General features: G+C 41.8%; 1 protein-coding gene across 4 annotated transcripts; it reads left to right on the forward strand.

The window, feature by feature from the left end:
- Positions 1-10,083: 10,083 nt before the first annotated feature.
- LOC104610653 (uncharacterized) lies at positions 10,084-12,419 on the forward strand. 4 transcript variants are annotated; one of them, XM_088890118.1, is made up of 5 exons: positions 10,084-10,220; positions 11,071-11,166; positions 11,256-11,720; positions 11,828-11,874; positions 12,002-12,419. In XM_088890118.1, the coding sequence occupies exons 2-5, from the start codon at positions 11,109-11,111 to the stop codon at positions 12,164-12,166; spliced, it is 735 nt and encodes a 244-aa protein (XP_088746244.1). In that variant the 5' UTR covers positions 10,084-10,220; positions 11,071-11,108; the 3' UTR covers positions 12,167-12,419. The 4 variants fall into 4 exon arrangements, with proteins under 4 accessions (XP_088746244.1, XP_010275688.1, XP_010275689.1 ...); XM_010277386.3 differs by having other exon boundaries at positions 11,277-11,720; XM_010277387.3 differs by having other exon boundaries at positions 10,095-10,321; positions 11,277-11,720.
- Positions 12,420-19,782: the final 7,363 nt, after the last annotated feature.

Below are 19,782 nucleotides of genomic sequence, written 5' to 3' on the forward strand. Positions count from 1 at the left end.
GATCTCCAAGTTGAGTATGGTTCGATCTCCTACCGCTCTGGCTTCAAATTGTGTAAGTACGTGATGAGGAAGAAGTTCATCGACCTCGATCTCAGAGCCATATCTGCATCAAAACTTACTCCCGAGGATGTTGAGGCAGAAAACGCAGAGCCCAGCTTGTCAGAGGAAGGGAGTGACGACGAGGTCGAGGAGTGCCCTTCGAACCAGGAGGTCACGGAAGATCATATGGAGACCGATCCTGCTGACAACCATGATCTTTGAGCTTTCTTTTCTTGTATCAGATGTACATCCCGGAGCCGCCGAGCTCGGGTTAGAACAAAATCTATGTACCTACATCTTTTGTGAATGAAATACCGAATTTTGAGTAATCCTTCGTGTAAAAGATATTCTAAGTATAGATAGCTTCCGATCTAGGCAACAAATGTGCAGATTACCCGAATTGTCGAGCTACCGAGCTAGACAATAAGTAAGGATAATCGTAATAGAAAATTTTCCAAGTGTTTGTTACCCCGAACTGTCTGCGAAGGCTTAGTAGGGGTAACTTCATGAAACGTACACCGAGGTGAAAGACATTGCGGGGCAAGCAAAGTAAAATTCTTTCAAGTGTTTGTTACCCCGAACTACCAGCACACGGGCTACTTATTTGGATGACAGTTGTCCCTTATGGGTCCGACCTGCTCTTATGTGCCGCAGTGGGCTAGATATCATAGGGCTTATGCCCGAGCTGTCTATGCCAGCGAGGCAACCAGGTTTCATGTGGTGCTGAAATTCCTGTCAATTCGGTATTTTAGCCTTTAGGCTCTAGGAGCGACTTGTAGTCCACTCCTGGACTTTGCCCGTGCCGAAGAGGCAACTGGGTCTTTGCGTAGTATTGTAGCTTTTAGGCTTTGGGAGCGACTCATAGTCCACTCCTAAACTTTGCCCATGCCGAAGAGGCAACTGGGTCTTGTGCAGTATTGTGGCCCTTAGGTTTCAGGGAGCGACTCGTAGTCCACTCCTGAACTTTGTTCATGTTGAAGAGGCAACTGGGTCTTGTGCAATATTGTGGCCCTTAGGCTTCGGGGAGCGACTCGTAGTCCACTCTTGAATTTTGCCCATGCCGAAGAGGCAAATGGGTCTTGTCCAGTATTGTGGCCCTTAGGCTTTGGGGAGTGACTTGTAGTCCACTCTCCTGGACTTTGCCCATGCCGAAGAGGCGACTGGGTCTTATGCAGTATTGTGGCCTTTAGGCTTCGAGGAGCGACTCGTAGTCAACTCCTGAGCTTTGCCCATGTTGAAGAGGCGAATGGGTCTTATGCAGTGTTGTGGCCCTTAGGCTTCGAGGAGCGACTCGTAGTCCACTCCTGAATTTTTCCCATGTCGAAGAGGCGAATGGGTCTTATGCAGGTGCCGAGGTCAGTTGTTAGCTTGGCCTTTGGTCTTGTAGGGGTGTCGAGCTCATACATACCTTCCCCGAGTACTTGCTTTACTCGGTAGGGACCTTCTCAGTTCGGTCCGAGCTTACCTATACTGGTCTCAGGTACCATAACTTTCCGAAGGACCAGGTCCCCGACACGGAACTGCAGCTTTCTGACCCGGGTGTTATAATACCGAGCTACTCTTTGCTGGTAGGCTGCAGCCCAGATATATGCGAGGTCCCGTACTTCTTCCACCAGGTCGAGGTTGGTATGGAGTTCGTCACCGTTTTCTTTGTCATCGTATGCTTCCAGGCATAACATAGGTACCTCGATCTCAGCTGGGATTACCGCTTCTGTGCCATAGGTGAGGTTGAAGGAGGTTTCACCTGTGGCGGTCTTGACGGTGGTTCGGTAAGCCCATAGTACGCTGGGCAGCTCGTCTACCCATAGCCCCTTAGCTCAGGCTAAGCGAGCTTTCAGTCCACGGAGTATGGCTCTGTCCGTGACTTCCGTCTGCCTGTTCACCTAAGGGTGTGCTACCGAAGTGAAGTTCTGCTATATCCCTATCTTGGCACACCAGTTCTGGAACTTGATGTCTTCGAACTGCTTGCCATTGTCAGAAATGAGCACTCGAGGCAGTCCGAAGCGGCATACTATGCTCTTCTAAAAGAAGTTTTGTACAGTTCGAGCTGTGATTGTTGCTAGGGGTTCTACCTCTACCCACTTCGTAAAGTAATCCACTGCTACCACTAAGAATTTCCTCTGTCCCGTCGCTGACAAGAACGGTCCAAGAATGTCGATTCCCCACTGTGCGAAGGGCCACAGGTTGGTGAAGTACTTTAGGTCGGCAGCAGGTTGGTGATGAAGGTTGGCGTGCCTCTAGCATTTATCGCATTTCTTGATGAGCTCGAGTGCATCTGCCTTCATCAAGGGCCAGTAATATCCTTGTCGCAGCGGTTTCAAGGCGAGAGCCCTGCCCCCTAGGTGTCCACCACACAGGCCTTCATGAGTGTCGTGAAGAACAAGCTCAGCCTCTGAAGGTCGCAAGCAGCGCAAGTAGGGGAGCATGTAGGATTTTCGGTACAGCCGTCCATCTATCATGACGTACTTGGCTGCCTGTCGCTCTACCCTTCTGGCCGCATTGCGGTCTGCAAGTCGGGTTCCATGAAGTAGGTAGCTCGCGAATGGGTCAATCCAGCTCGGCCCTGTTTGTGCAACAGGAGCGACCTCTTCTGCCCCCCCGAGAATGCTGGGCTGAGGTAGGTTCTCAATGTACACAGTCCTCATGGTGTTGCTACTCGTGCTAGCTAACCGGGACAGGGCATCGGCCTCAGCATTCTCGGACCATGGAATCTGCCTGATGAAGTATGATTGGAAGCTGCGTAGAACTTCCCTGACCTTGGCTAAATAAGCAGCCATGGTGGGGTCACGAGCTTCGTAATTGCCGGTGATCTGGTTGACCACGAGCTGGGAATCACTGCAGATGACGATGTGTTTCGCTTGTACCTCTTTCGCCAGTGTGAGCCCGACTAGTAGTGCTTCATACTCTGCTTTGTTATTGGATGTCGCGAACTCGAACTGGAGTGCGTACTCCAGTTTCACCCTGCTTGGCCTGTGCAGAATAGCGTCGGCTCCGCTTCCTTGTTGATTGGATGAGCCGTCTACATGGAGGATCCAGGGCTCCTCGTCCCAAGTTGGCCTTGCTCTAACTGGGGCTGGTGCCGCACTTGTCGAAGCCTCCACTTTGTGCTCGAGCTCAATCAGTTCGGGGGCTACGGTGCTGAAGGTGCATTCTGCTACAAAGTCGGCTAAGGATTGGGCCTTAATCACTATTCGAGGCTCATATCGGAGGTCATACTCGCTGAGTTCGATGGCCCACTTCGTCAGTTTGCTAGATACCTTGGGCTTGAGTAAGACTTGCCTCAGAGGTTTCTTCGTGAGGACCACGACTGTGTGAGCTTGGAAATACGGGCGAAGCTTCTGAGCTACTGTGACCAGTGCGTATGCCAACTTCTCAATCTCTGGGTACCTGGTTTTGACGTCCTGCAAAACTTTACTCACATAATAGATAGGTCGTTGGACCCGATCTACTTATTTTATTAGTACCGAGCTAATCACCTCATCGCTCGCGAAGAGGTACAACTTTAAAACATCACCCTCCTCGGATTGGGTCAGAACTGGGATACTAACTAGGTATTTCTTTAGCTCATCGAAGGCGAGCTGGCACTCTTCAGTCCATTCAAAGTCTTTACTTTTCTTAATTGCCTTGAAAAAAGGCAGGCAGCGATCTGTTGACTTGGACATGAAGCGGCTTAGGGCAGCCATACGGCCATTCAGCCTTTGAACCTCTTTCATCTTGCGAGGTGGCTTCATGTCCAGGATAGCCTTTATATTTTCGGGGTTTGCTTCGATGCCATGTCGGTTAACTATGTAACCCAAAAATTTACCCGAGGTGACACCAAAGACACATTTGTTAGGGTTCAATTTCATACTATACTTGCGCGGAATTTCAAAAACACATTGCAAGTCACTTATTAAATAGTTCGAAAATTGGGTTTTGACAACCATGTTGTCTACATAGCATTCAACTTTATTGTCGATCAACGGCTTAAAAAGTTTGTTGATAAGTCTTTGAAAGGTTGCCCTGGCATTTTTTAGCCCGAAGGGCATGACCTTGTAACAATATAATCCTAACTCGGTTATGAATGTTGTTTTTTCCTCGTCGGCGGGGTCCATCTTGATCTAGTTATAGCCCGAGTATGCGTCCAGAAAACTCAGCAACTCATGCCCTAAGGTCGTGTCCACTAGACGGTCGATATTAGGGAGTGGGAAACAATCCTTCGGGCAAGCTCGATTCAGGTCAGTGTAATCGACGCACATGCGCCATTTACCGTTGGCCTTTTTTACCAGAATGGGGTTAGCCACCCAGCTCAGGTAATGGACCTCCCTGATGAAATTGATTGCGAGGAGTTTCCCGACCTCCTCATCGACTATCCTCCAGCGCTCTAGGGCGAGGTTGCATTTTTTCTATCTAACTGCCCTGACTAAAGGATCAATGTTTAACCTGTGAGTTATTATCTTAGCATCTATACCGGGCATCTCTGTTGCGGACCATGCAAATACATCTAAACTTTTAAGTAAAAAACTTACCATCCGAGAGCGGAGAGGCTCCACGATCGCTGCTCCAATCTAGAGGGTCCTGGCTGGATCTTCTGCTGAGGTCGGGATGTGGATTATTCCTTTGGTTGGCGTAGCTTGCTCCTCAAAGTACTCCATAGGTTGCTCTAGCTCGAGGTCGTCTGCCAGCTTGGCTTTCCCTTTGAGAGCGGCAACATAGCACTTGCAGGATTCAAGCTGGTCTCCTCGCATTGTCCCAACTCTGAAGTTCATGGAGAACTTCATAGCCAAGTAGTAGGTGGACACCACTGCGCGAAGCGCGTGGGTGATGGGCCGACCTATATTGGCGTTGTACGGGGAGGGAGTTACGACCACCAAGAAGGTGTGCTCGAACCTCGTGATGCTAGGCCAGGTGCCGATCTCCACAGGTATTGAGATTCGCCCTAAGGGCCTGACTTCCTCTCTGCTAAAGCCAACCAGTGGAGTGCTTGTCGGCTTGAGGTCGCCTTCCCGGAGCTGAAGCTTGTCGAACGCGTCTTTGAACAGGATGTCTATTGAGCTACCAGAGTTGACTAGGATACGCTTCACCTCGAAGTCGTTGACCCTCATTTCTATAACCAGTGCATCATCATGGGGGTACTGGACTCCTTGTGCATCGTCTTCCGTGAAGAAAATTGGGTCTTCGGACCTAGGTCGCTTCGGCGGATTTTGCTCTTCGTGTTCTAGCTCACGAACTAAGGACTTCCCTGCGGCCGAGGTGCAGCTCACGACTACAGATCCGCCAGTGATCGTGTTGATCATCCCGCGGATTGCTCTCTCCTCGGGCAGTTGTCTCTATGGTTGCTCACTACGCTGGCTGTTGGGCTCGGGAGCATCTCTCCTTTCCTCCCCCTACTGATCTGGCTGGTTTTTATTACTTTTTTGTACAAAATTTTTCAGGTACTCGCAATGGATGAGCTCTTCAATCTCATCACGGAGTTTTTTACAATCTTCGGTACGATGACCGTGATCTCTATGAAAATGACAAAATACATTTTTATTTCTAGTGGTCGGATCCCCCCTCAACCGGGCCGGCCACTTCACAAAAGAGGCGTCCTTGATCACCTAGAGAATTTCCCCTCGCTTTGTGTTGAGGGCTGTGAAGTTTGTTCTTTCAACCGAGGGAGCTCGGGGATGAAAATCTAACCTGTTCCCTCCCCTGGTTGGGGACTTGCTTTTCTCCCTCTTGCCACTATTGTTCGAGCTATGGTCTTCTCTCTTTCTTTTCTCTGCCGGGGTTTCAGTCCTTTGGTTCATCTCCTCCTCGGTTCCGATGAACTGATCGGCAAGCTTAAGGAATTCTGTGATGTCTTTGGGTTTGTTTGCCACCACATGCCATTTGAATTCCTTGTGGGTGATCCCCTTCTTTGTTGCTACGAGTCTTACAGCGGGGTCTAAGTTCGGGATTAGTAAACAAGTGTCGTCGAAGCGTTTGATGTAGCTTCGAATCAACTCTCCTTCCCTCTAGACAATACTGAGAAGGCTTTCTTGTGACCTCGGGCACTTCTTACTGGTGATGAAGTGCGAGGTGAACAATTGTACGAGCTGCGCCCAACTTTTAACTGTCCCCGGTGCGAGCTACCCCTTTGAAGGTCATGGAGAAAGCAATGCGCATGCAAGCTTCATCAGCCCAAGCGAGGTGCATCTAGAACTAGAAATAATCTATGTGACCATTTGGGTCGAAAGACCCATCATACTTATCCAGGGGGGACCCTGAAGTTCATCGGCATCGGGGAGGCCAGGAGCTCGGAGGACAGTGGAGAGGGTACAGAGAGGAAGGGAGTGGTTTTTGTGATTCCTGAGCTTACCTCCACCCTACCTTTAGGCTGCTCAAGTCAGCTAGGTCCCGCGAGCCGGCTTGGGTCTACTGCTTGAGGTGCCTTAGCTCGTCTCCTTCGCTGCTGCTTGACTGGCTCTGTGGCAGTGCTGCTAACCTCTACGTTGTCCGATGGTGTCTTGGCCAAGAGTGATTCGGACTGCTGGCTACTGCGGACGAAAAGGGCCTGTCTGGAGTCCTCAGCTAGGACCTCAAACCGGTTTCCTGCAAGAGTGCCTTCAGGTTGCAAGGGTCGAGGTGAACTGGTTCTGGTGGGTCGAGTATCTCTCGACCTACTTACTTGCTGGGTGATGGGAGGAACTTGTCTTTCCCTCCTGTCGTGAGACGAGACCTGGGAGGTCTCTCCCCAGTGAGGACGGCTGCTTTGGTGGCGAGGCTTGCTCAGGATAATCAGACACTGAGGCAGGGTTGGTTGTTGGTTCTGCTGCAGCGGTGGGAACTACTACTGGTACATGTGGTGCAGAACTTGCTGTTGGTAATGCTGGAACTGCTGGACCTGCTGCATTTGGGCTTGAATAGCTCGCACACAGTGTACTAGGTCGCTTAGTTGGTTCTGTCCGAATCTAGGGGGAACCACAGAAACGGAAGTCGCACCCACTACAGGGGGAAGTGGGGCGTTCACAGGCACAGTCGGTTAAGGCACAGTTAGTGCTGGAATCCCACCCGTGGGGAGCGGTATGGTGAACTGACCTATTTAGACAGACGGGAACTGAGGTTGCCCCCCGGAGACGTTTGCTTTGTTGTGTTGTCCGGCGTTGCTGGAGGAAGCCATGGGTTTGACTTTGAGCTTGAGGTTTCGTAAAAAGGGCTTTAAGTAGCGATTTCCCACAGACGGCGCCAAATGATGTGGCGTAATCCAGCTGCTCCCTGCTGCAGATGATCTGGCTACCAGCAACGACGGGGACTGGGTAACCTACAGGAGAGGAGTCAAAGATCCCAGGGTAGCTTACCCAGCGGGGACACTCCGATGGCTAAGTTAGCACATAGTAGCGGTAGTAGAGAGCTTGAAGATGATATCAGTGAGTTAAAGAGCAAAGATTATGCATACACATACATTAAAAACATACCTTCGCCCCTGGGGGGTGAAGTCTTTATATACTAGAGTCCCCATGGGTTAGCGGAGCGGTTCTTGGATCCTTACTGTGATGGGATCCGTTTGCGTGTTAGGTGGGTAAAACGCCACCAGCCGGTAAGGTTGCCCGCTCCCGTCTGAACCGGGGAGTGGGTGAGCTAATATAGCCGTTATGAGTCATAATCCTGTAAAATGCGGAGTACGGTGGTGAGCTCCTCGGGATTGCCACACAGGGGTCGGTCTGATTCGGTAGCGAGCTGCCTATGAAGTGTCTGGCTACTTGGTGGCGAGCTGCCTAGGGGAGAGTTGTCTGAGCTCGTGTCCTTCAGACTCAACCTGCTCTGAATGCCGAAGTGCTTTAGTACTGATGATCTTGCACCGAGATAGGCTTGTCTCGAGGTGGATTCTTTCCGAGGTGGTCCATCTGCCCCGGTTTGTCCTGTAGCGGACTTGCTTTTCGTTTACCCTGGTCGTGCCCGATACCGAGGTGATCTCAGTTCGGGGTATCTCTAGTTCGGGGTATCATGGTACCCGAGGTCGCTTTGTAGCGACCTGATCATGTTGAGTTATCACTTGTATCGAGTCACGCCTACGTGCCGATCTGATCATGTTGAGTTGCATCTTATGCCAAGTCAGGCCCACGTGTCTCCCTATTAGGAGGTCGGGCCAAATTCCCCTTCATCAGGTTCCATTTTCGGGTCGTATGAGTCACATGATCAAATGACATAACATCATGGTTTTTAAAACCAACCCGGAGACCGAACCAGTTAGGGGTCCGGTTACTGGGTTGAATGGTCCAATCATTCGAATCGAGCAGTTGGCCTGTTTGACAAAAAATAAAAAAAAATAAAAAAAGATCAAAACTGTTCGAACGGTTCGATATCTAGTTATGAACAATATTTATAATAAATATTATATATTTATATAATTAAATAATTATATAAGCAATAATTAGATAACTATATAAACAATATTTATATAATTAGATAATTATATATATATATATATCTAATTATCTAACAATATTTATATAATTAATAGGAAATGGGTTGCTCTCACGTGGGAATCTACTCGTACGAGTAGATTTCATTTACCCGAGCGGTCAAACCATTGACCCGTTCAATGGTTTTTTGTCGTTTTTTTATTTTTTAATTTTTGTTGTCAGAACGGGCCATCCGTTCGAACCGAACAGTCGAACCATCAACCCAAAAACCAGTGGCCAGAACAATTCCATTTTCAGGTCGTATGAGTCACACGCTTAAATAACATAACACGTATGCTACTGCTTAATGGACCTCATAGACTCAATTTTTTGCCTATAATTTTTGTTGTTAGAACGGGTCATCCATTTTCTTATTTTTTTTAATTGGGAACCGTCTAGGCAACTAGTTCCGTTTTACCCTAATCCCAATCCCTGGCCAAAAACTATTGAATCGGTCAACGACCCATTGACCCAAGTGGTTAAACCGTCAACCCGTTGACCTGTTCAATGATTTTTGGCCGTTTTTTTTATTTTTTTAAATTTTGTTGTCAGAATGGGCCGTCCGTTTGAACCGTCGACCCAAAAACCAGTGGCCAAAATAGTTCCATTTTCGGGTTGTATGAGTCACATGCTCGAATGACATAACATCATGGTTTTTAAAACCGACCTAGAGACTGAACTGGTTAGGGATCCGGTTACCAAGTCAAACAGACCGATTGTTTGAACCGAACGACCGACTCGTTCTAACAAAAAGAAATTAAAAAAAATAAAAAAGAAGTCAAAACCGTTTGAACGGTTCGATAATTATATTTATAAATATTTATAATAACTATTATATATTAATATAATTAGATAATTATATAAACAATGTTTATATAATTAGATAATTATAATAACAATATTTATATATATATATATACTCAATCCTATTAATATATATATATATATATGTATATATAAGATATTAATGGCAACGGTCAAATGAACATTGACAACAATTTGTAATTGTTATTACATAATAAATTGTTATTTTTGTCAATAATTAGTAACGGTTACTCCTTGTTGGAAATGATTGTTGCTTTAAAATAGTTATAGGCAACAATTTTGAAATTGTTGGATATATGATTGGCAACTGTCAGTTTGACTGTTCCCGGTGGCATTTATAGATTTACAGGCAACAAATTGTTAATAAAAATTACTTTGGGCAATTATTTGCATTAATTGTTGCTAAAAATATACCTTTAACCACAATTTACATTAATTGTAATAAAACAATTTTTTCACAACAGTTTAACCAACTGTTGTTAAAAAACCTTTTTCTTGGTAGTCCGGAACGACTGAAAATCTAACCCGATGTAAAATTGTGGACTGAATTAATTTGGGCTCGGGTTGGACCCGCCCAACCCGAGTGAACACAACAGTGTTCCGTAAACATGGGTGTGGCCCGTCATACACAGCGGGGCGAGCAGCAGATCCGGGCTCCTCACACGGTGATCACGGACCAGTGTCGAGACGTTTTACTTCCGAGTTCCGAGCAATCCCTTCTGCCATTCTTGTAATTATGCAAGCAAAGAAGGCCATTTCCGCATGGACAAAACTAACCGTTGGAAGCCCATGACTGTTTAAAAAACAGATTTAGTTAGAGAGTTCGATATTCTACCGAAGAAACACACGTCCAGTTTATTTTGAATTGTGAGAAAAAGGGAAACCAATTACAGCGACGATCAATTACCGGAGATTAAAGCAAGAAGCGCCGACCGATTGAAGATCAAATACGTGAGTTCGTCCACTTAAACCATAAAATTTCTTCAATTTCACACATCCCCTGTTATTCCTCTCAAACTGAGGAATCCAAAGGAAGGGCACGCAAAGATAAGGTACGGGAAGTAGGGATTAAAAGATTTTACTAGTTGAAAGAAGTATGATGAAGAGCTGATCTTTGGAGAAATTTCAAGTATCAGATCCACTTACATCATTACAGTTATCAATGTTTTAAGCGCAAGGATGTTTTAGATTTCAAGGGGGATATATTAAAAAGAAAAAGATTTTATACAAAGGGGGCTAGGTATTTAGCAGTGCCGTCTAAGGTTGAAGGAAAACAGAAAAAACAGGGATTTTGTTATACATGGAATTGTGATCGCTTGCAGTAGATTCTTTTCGAGTTCTTTTTCTTTTTCTTTCTGGGTCTTGACTGCTCTCATATTTCTTCAAGATCGAGGGCTAAACACCGTCGTTTATTTTCCTGGGAGTGTTGGGTCTGAGTCTGACTTGACTCATTTGATCATTGCTAGAAAAGTGATAAATCTCAGCTTTTTCTACCTTGACTCCTGAGGGATTGTCTAGTTATTGCATTTGTAGATTTTTCATAGTTCTCTATTTGCATATTTCAAACCGATGTGGTGATGGAATGGAGCTTTTTGTTGGTTTCTCAAGTTTCATTTATAATTAAGACGGATGATTTTCTTTCAGGTCTTAGGTTAATATGCTTTGTAAGCTTTTGATTCATCCTAACTGAAGTTAAACTGCTGCTTTAACCTGCTGATGGAACCTAGACTGATATTCAAATCCCTAGATTAAGGGAACCTACACCACATAATTTAATATCCTTTCTGTTAATGTGTTTCAGGAAAAGTCATACTAAAACTTTATTGCACAAACAGTATAATGGCAACACAGGCTTGTAGGCTAATGCAGGACCAGAATTTGAATGACAATATCAAAGGTACTTGAGCTCCTGGTTGCCTATGATTTCAGTTTTACTTCTCTTCTTGTGTCAGGACGAATATCAAGCTCGCTAACCCAGTCACCTAGTGCCCATTTTATGTGTTTCAGGTGGGGGAAGGCACAGCATTTCGACAGCTCAGAAGAAAGTAGGACTTGGTGTTAGGAAGGCGCTTACTGATCTTACCAACTCAAGGAAGCCGTCTTCTCCAAATCAGGCGACAAAGAAGGGTCATTCCAAGAATTTGAATCCTTCTGGGGAGAAGACTAGCATCTGTAAACCAGCCAATATCTCTAAGCCTGTGCCCTCTGTTGGTGAAAAACTCAAGACCTCCATAGCTCAGGAGAAAGACGGGCTTGGTGGTAGGAAGGCACTTGGTGATCTTACAAACTCAGCAAACCCAATTTTGCATCAAACATCAAAGAAAAATTGCCCCAAGAAGTTGAATGTTATTGCAGAGGAAGAATTCTTCCTACATAATCATCAAGAATGCATCAATTCACGGAGGGCAATGGAGATGGACTTCTTTTTGAGGACAATGGAACTTGATGATGGTAATATATCATGCTGTTGAACAAAATGTCCTCTTTTGTTTTATTTTTTCCTCCACTGACACCCCCCCCCCCCCTTTCCTTGACTAATTTCATTCTTCCCTGTTCAGATTTTTCAATGCAAATAGCATCTCCAATTGTATCAAGACATGCAAAGGTATATATGTTTCTCATCTGATCTGTTGTTATTCTTTTATCCTTCTTTGCATGTGCTTCGTTTTCTTTTTAGCCTAAAAACAACTTAATCATGAATTTTAGTTACTAATAACAGCCTACTGTTTCAGGCTGAGAGTCCTCCAAAGCGTCGTCTGGATTTGGAAGAAATACCTGACTTGGCTGATGGATATCAGTCTCCTCCTCCATGCCGGACACCTGAATCCTTAAGTGCATCTTCACACAAGGATTACTTTCCATCTCCTAATTTGAAGCTGAAGGGGACACCAGAGTAGTGAAGCGATGTTATGCTAGAGTAGACTGATAAATCCAGTAGATGTTATGCTAGAGTAGTGAGGCGATGGTGGTAGTAGTGTTATTGCTGGGACTAATATTTTGATTACTATATTGTAATCTGTAAAAGCACAAGTTTAGATTCTATTCATTATGTTTCTTACTGTAAAAGCACTGCTTTGCATAAGTGTGGATCCTATTCATTTTTGGTGGTTGGTTCAGTTACTAATTACAATTTGTCTTGTGACATTGAGATATTATATTTCTTCTCTCCAATCCTGGTGTTGTACCTTTATACCGAAAAAAAATCCTGGTTGAACCTATTTCCATCTTTTTATTTACACTTGCAGCTCTAAGGCTGCGAATTTTAGAAAACTTCAGCTATTTTGGAACCCTCCTATCCCGAATGGCCTGGAGGCCCTGGGCCAACAATGGGTAATGGTCTTTTCTATGTATTTATGGTATTGATTTTATGATGTATATATCCAAAACCTTGGGAGAAATAATAGTTCTGTCCAATGAATTTTCCTAAATTCAGTACAATTTCACCTAGGGATTATCATGGCTAGACCCCCAGCTTTGGGTCTGGGCCAGGTCTGAAGTGTTGAGCCCAAGACTGGCCTAGATATTTGCAGGCCTGATGCAAGAAAACCCAGGCCCAATCCCAGAGATTTGTTGGCCACGCCTGAAGTGTTTAAACCCAAGCCTGGCATAGAAGTTTATGGACCTGATGTGACAAAACTCAGGCCCAAGCCTATAAATTGGTGGGCTTTGGAAATTTGCAGGCCTGATGCAACAAAATCCAGGCCCAAGCTCAGAAATTTATTGGTCACATGTGAAGTGTTAAACCTAAACCCAAGCCTGGCCTAGAAATTTATGGGCCTGATGTGACAAAACCCAGGCCTAAGCCTAGAAATTTGTGGGCTGGGCCTGAGGTGTTGAAACCCAAGCCTGAGAAATTTTTCTTTAATCAATTACATGCGTATCAGACCCTTGAGTAGTCTTACACTACACACTCTACAGCCGCCCACACCTTGTTTGGGGAGAAAGAGAAAGAGATTAGATGATGATGATTCATTGAACCCAAACAAAATCAGAATCTTTGACCTTAAAAAGAAAGATCCAAGAATTTAGTGGTGTTTGACTACGTCCATCAGGGAGGGCTTGGCCTTACGTCAAGAAGACCACCATTATTTTTAAGTACAAAAACACACCTTTTTTATCTATGCATGCTTACACCAAGGACATTATTTCAGGCAGGAATTCCACTAATCAAACCCCAAAAACATAAGCCGACATTGCTCGTTTGCTCAATCCTTTATTATATGCAATAAAGGATGACCAGCTGCACCATCCATACCAACTCCCCATGGTTGAAATTGACAAAAGGAATAAAGACACTATTTGTTCTTTCTGGATCTTTGTGTGGAAATAACACAACAATAGCATCACATGTTCTAATTCAAAATCATGAACCATACTGGCCCATATAATTGTGTATTTTAACACAACATGCACTGTTCACGAACCATGCCGGCTAACCTTCTCCAAACCTTCTCCATCATTCCATCTCGTTAATCAAATGTTGACATTTGAGTTTGGGGCAGAAACAGGGTATGATCAAACATTAAAATATGACACGACATTAGTATCAGTCAGAATCGATACAAGATACATTACGATTAGTAAGATACACGTCCAGTCATGCGATAAATACAGGTTAATATTGGTGCATAGGTATCAGTCGGACCAAACCTCTTATTCAAAAAATGCATTTATTAAGATTCCAACTCAAATCCTGACACTTACACCACTATGCAATTAACATCATAAGTCACAATGCCATCATGCAACTTGTAATATCAAGTAAAAAATATATATTTTATTAGCTTTATTATTAACATGCAACCTAAATAATAATATATGTTTATCTTCAAAAAGAAAAACTTAAAATAAAAAATAACATTAAAATTAGTATTTTATAAATATTAATGAAGTAAACAATCTATCAAATTTACATTTATATCAAAAATTGTTTTCTACTCTCAAAAAATTTATACTAATAAAAATATTAATAACAGAATAATTATTTTAGTACTTAAAATTCATAAATTTGTACATTATATGTATCTTCAATTTTTAATATATTTTTTATAAATTATTCATAGATATTTTAATTTAGACTAAGAAATAACATAATTATTATTTATAAAAATAATTTTTTTACAAAATATTCAAGAATATAATATTAAGTTGAATTTTTCAAATCCACTAATTTAAATTTATACAAAAATGATTTCTTATTTCAGAAAATTTATAGTAATAAAATGATAATAATTGAATCGTTACTTTAGTAATTAAAAATTATCAATTTCATATGATATATATCTTAGAAATTTTATTAATTTTGTTATATTGTCAATTAAGATTAAAGTAAAAATATGATATATATATATATATATATATATATATATATATATTAGAAAAATTACGAATTTCATATGATAATAATTTTGATATTATCAAACATTTTAAAACTTAATATTTAATTGACTTTTTTGTTAATGTTGAAAAGTTAAAATAAAAAATAATTGCTATAGTAATTAAAATATAACAATTGCATATGTTTTGTGTCTTTGACTTACAGAATTTAATATAATAATGGTTTTGTGCATGTTTTATTTTGTAAAAACTATATAATATGAGTCTTGGACTCTTGATTGATAGATTATCAATAAAATTATATGATATTTGTGTATCTTGTTATATTAGTAATATATTTCTTTATCATTAAAATATACACTTGTATGTATTTAATCTTTATTTGTGGCTATTTTGACTTTTAGGCTATGTTTGGTTTGAAGGAAAAAGTAGGAAAAGGAAAGGAAAGGGAGGGAAACCTTTACAAAGTTTACAAACCTTGTATAGATTTCTCTACCTTTTCTTTCCTTTCCCTACCTTTTCCTTCAAACCAAACATAGCCTTAAAGTTAGTGAAATTGATGTATTTATGAAATTTGTATTATTTTCCTAACATATCTATTTGTTTTCATATCTTTTGTCTGTATCAATAAGTTTCTAAAGTGTATCTATATTTATATCCATATCCAAACTGTCCGAAACGATACCCGATACCAATACTTTAATCATTGGGTATGATAGGGTATTTAATTGAAGTAGATATTGTATCTATTATTTAATAATGATAATATGAAAGGGAATGATGGATATCGTCATGTGGAGACCAAGAAAAAATTCCTAGAGGAAATAATACGGGCGTAGACATACCATTTTTGTGCCCCTTAGTCTTTTTGTAGCATTTCAAGCTTCAAGCATGCTTCAATTAACCTTGCACTTGACTTGGGGGTATTTTTTGAATTTTACAAAGTTGGGCCTCAAGGATCCAAAACCATAGATATGTAGAGGTCAAAAATATGAATCTAATGACACCAAGATCACCCAAATTCGATACGGTTTAACCCTTCATCTTAACACCCAAAGCCGAATCCGATTTTGATCATCTAATCGGAGTCATTTTGATCTTGAATCTCATTTCATATCAAATCAGAAATCCAAGATCATAGGTACGTAGAGCCCAAAAATCCAAATCCAAAGACACCAAGATCACCAGAGTCCGGCACTGTTTATCCATTCATCTTAAGACCCAAAGACAAAACCGATTCCGATCATCCGATCGGAGTCATTTTGATCATGAACCTTAATTCATATCAAATCAGAAATCCAAGACCATAGGCACGTAGAGCCCAAAAATCCAAGTCTGACAACACCAAGATCACCCAAATCCGACACAGTTTACCCCTTCATCTCAAGACCCAAAACTGAATTGATTCTGATTGTCACCATATGCCACATGAAATTTGAAATCTAACCTTATAGATGGGATATATCTCGAAATTTCAAGTCCAACGGTGTCGAGATCATCCAATTCCGACACCGTTAACCCCTCCATCTTGAAATCTGATGCTAGAATTGATCCAAGCCTTCCATTTGGAATCCCTTCACCACAATTTCGAACCTAAGGTATCCCACGACCAAACCTTTGCCCCAAACCCTAAAACCATCTTAAAATCCAAGATTTAACCAACTAGGAGCCTCTAATCAATCAAGCCAATCACCTAAATTTGGAATGTCCAATTTAGGTAAATTGGTGAAATCTTCCACTCATTGTCTTGATTAGTTGAGAGGATCTCTTCCAAAGCTGTCTTGACAGCCCATTCTCTCAATCAATCTTCTTCCAAAAGCCTTTTAAACCTCATCCGTTGATCTCCCTTGTCTCCCATCTCAACCCTCCATTCCCCTCAAAAAATCTACAAATACCACCCCCCCCCCTTTCTCACATTCTAAACACAATCAAACCTAGAGGACTACCTTATACTCACTAGTCTAGAGAATACCCCCCTTCAATTCCCAAGCAGCCCCAAGCTTCCCTAACCCATATCCAAACTCATGAGAAAACTTCCATCACATCCAAAGAACCCCTATAGGTCAAGCCTACACACATCCTAACCTAGACACGCACAACCTAACTTAAGGGGAGATGTCTACCCCCATTAACCTAGAGAATACCCCTTTCACGTCTCAATAAGCAGCCCCAAGCTTCCCTAACCCACTCCTACACTCTTTTTCCACCATCTCTCATGTCCTGAAAGCCCTCCACATCAGTATTACATTCCAAGAAACACCCTTTGGAAGCTATGAAGCAAATCAAGGAGCATGCTTGAAGATCAAACAGTGCTGTAATGATATGACACCTCCTACGGCAGTCTTTTTACACCATTTGGGCCACACAACCAATAGTTCTATCCTATCAAAACATCTAAATGTTCTGATAAGAATGGAGAGAGGCTTTTGAATGTATTAATGATGCTGAAGGATCATTAGGATGTCAATGAATCAGAAACTCAAAGTTGCAGGATACGGTGGAAGAAAGTTGCAAAGGTTTTCTCTCATTCTAGGGTTTTGCTATGAGTTTACTTGAACAACAAAATCCGCACTCGGGCAATGAAAATCAGAATACCAGATGGTTTTTGTATGCCTACAAAGTAATCAATAAGCAAGATTGGACTTTCATCCATATGAAGATAAACATGGCATCGTTATTTATGTATCTTTTTTTTACTTTTCTCATACTTTTTTAAGCATTTACATACTGTCACGAATCAATCTTTCACTTTCGTTTTGTAGTTATCCATCCATTTCAAATTCCATTGTAGTTTTGTAGTTAGTAACATCCATTAATTTTTCTTAGCCATTGAATTCAAATAGGAATAGTTGACATTGTTTTTCTATTAGCATTGTTGCATTTAGCATTCATATCCATTCTCTTGGCATAATTAGCGTTTTAACCAAAATTTAGTTGCAGAACTTTAATGTTTTAAATTTTAGAATAGTGTCCATCATTCATTCAATCTAGTTAGTTTTAAGATCAATCCATGCACAATCATCAGTTTTTTTTTTTTCATTTAGCATGTACTCTAGCCTTTCCAATTTATCAGTTCTAATTTTCCATTCGGGATTGTGTGACTACAATTCACGACAGGAAGAGAGTGGGTAGGAAATCGGCAAAATTGGCTCCTAATTTTCAGCCTTGTGGTCAACCTTTTATTCAAAACTCATTGCATGACTTCCACTGTCAGCATTCACGTTTCCAGCATATAATGAATTTAGTTTGAGAGGATCATAAATCTAGCATAGGCTCATCTAGTTCAACCCTCCAACCCCCTAAGCCCATTGTTTTATCTAGTTCAACCCTCCAACCCCCTGATAAATGTCATGATTTCATGTATATTAGTGGTTCAAATTGTAGGGCTTTTTTATTTTCCCATTCTTCATAAGTCTTTTTAGAATTAATTCTCTTATTTACAAGTTATTTAATTTCTTGTGGCTTTAAAATTTAATAGAATACATTGCATCTCCTTAGCAAATAATTAGTTTTTTTTTTTTAATTCATGTATCCTCCACTCATTTGTTTCAATGATAAGTTATAACTTGCATGTTATTTGATCATTCTCTTTTCACTTCATATTGTCATTTCTTTAGTTTTTTCTTTTAATAGTTTGAATATTGTTTTTATTAAAGTGTGTTAGTTTTTAAGGCCCAAAATTATTAAATTTTCTTTGGAATATTGGTGAAGTAGAAGCCAGTTTTAGAGGTGTAAAGTGGGCCGTGCCGGGCCGGTACAACACGGCCCGTGGGCGGCCCGCACAAACCGTGCCACCCTCTCCAGTGAAAAATTTGGGGGTCAGCCCGGCATGGCCCACACCTTGGGCCCATGTGGGCCCGTGTCATGCCACGGGCCGGGCTGGCCTGTGGGCCGAGCCTTGGGCCGGGTCGGGCTGTGTATCGGGCCAAAGCTATTTATTTAAAAAAATTGACAAAAAAACTTAATTTTTTAATTTTATATGAATTTTGTGTATAAAATTGCTTATATATGCAATAATTAAATAAATTAGTATAATAAAATTAAAAAATTATTTTCTTTATTAATATACTATATGCTATATATTATTATATAATTATAATATATATATATATGGACCGTGTTGGGCCGGGTTGCGGGCTGGGCCATGCCAACCCGTGGACCTAAAATCCCAGGCTTAGCATGGCCCACATGGTCGTGCCGGGCCTGGCACAACCCGCAGACTGTCGTGCCGGGTCGCGGGCGGCACGACCCGATTTACACCTCTAGCCAGTTTAACTGGCTGTGTGGGGTGCTTAACACCTTCCCACACCGTACCTTGGTCCCTAGACCCAAGAATCTCTAATTTCATTGAACAATGAGTCACCAAGAAAACTTTTGCTTTTCTTGAAAAAACTTGGGTTTTCCTAAATTCCCATTTCCCAAAAATTTAAGTAGCGACTTCAACTCATATCCATTCATTCCATCCCCTCCCTCCATATCGGGTAGGCAAAAGGGGATTCAACCTCGTTAAATGGAACTTAATTTGCAAATCAAAAAGAAACAGAAGATGGGGTGTAAAAAACCTAAAATGGGTTAATGAAGTCAGTATTGCTAAATTAGGATGAAAACTACTTACACGACCTAAAAATCTATGGGTTCAATTAATAAAAAATAAATATATTAAAAATCAGGATTTCTGGCACACTAAGGAAAAGAAATCGATCTCTTGGGCCTAGAGAAGCATTCTCCAGTTTAAAGATACATTAAAGAAAGGTATTAGATAGAAGATAGGAAATGGGAGATCTATCAATTTCTGGACGGAAACTAAGGTGGGGAATAACATATTAGCTAATGAAGAGACGAACCCGCACATGGAACAACAATGTAAGGTCAGTGAGTTCCTTACGGAATCAAAAACTTGGGACAAAGAAAAGATTATAGAGAAGGTCAACTCCCAACAATGGGATCAAATCCGGGCTATTCCAATTTCAACGAGGGATGTGGAAGATAGAATGATTTGGAAACATAATCCAACTGGCGGATATTCTATGAAATCAGCCTACTCTCTCCTGTAAGGAGAAATGCAGGAGAATGAGAGAATTACAAGATTAAGGAAAATTTGGAAATTAAGGCTGCGTTTGGAACCATGTAAATGGAGTGTAAATCTCGGTTTAGGGTAAATTTGTATTCTGGTTCA

Source organism: Nelumbo nucifera, chromosome 6, assembly GCF_055504915.1.
Source record: "Nelumbo nucifera cultivar China Antique chromosome 6, China Antique-T2T, whole genome shotgun sequence".
NCBI lineage: Eukaryota > Viridiplantae > Streptophyta > Magnoliopsida > Proteales > Nelumbonaceae > Nelumbo > Nelumbo nucifera.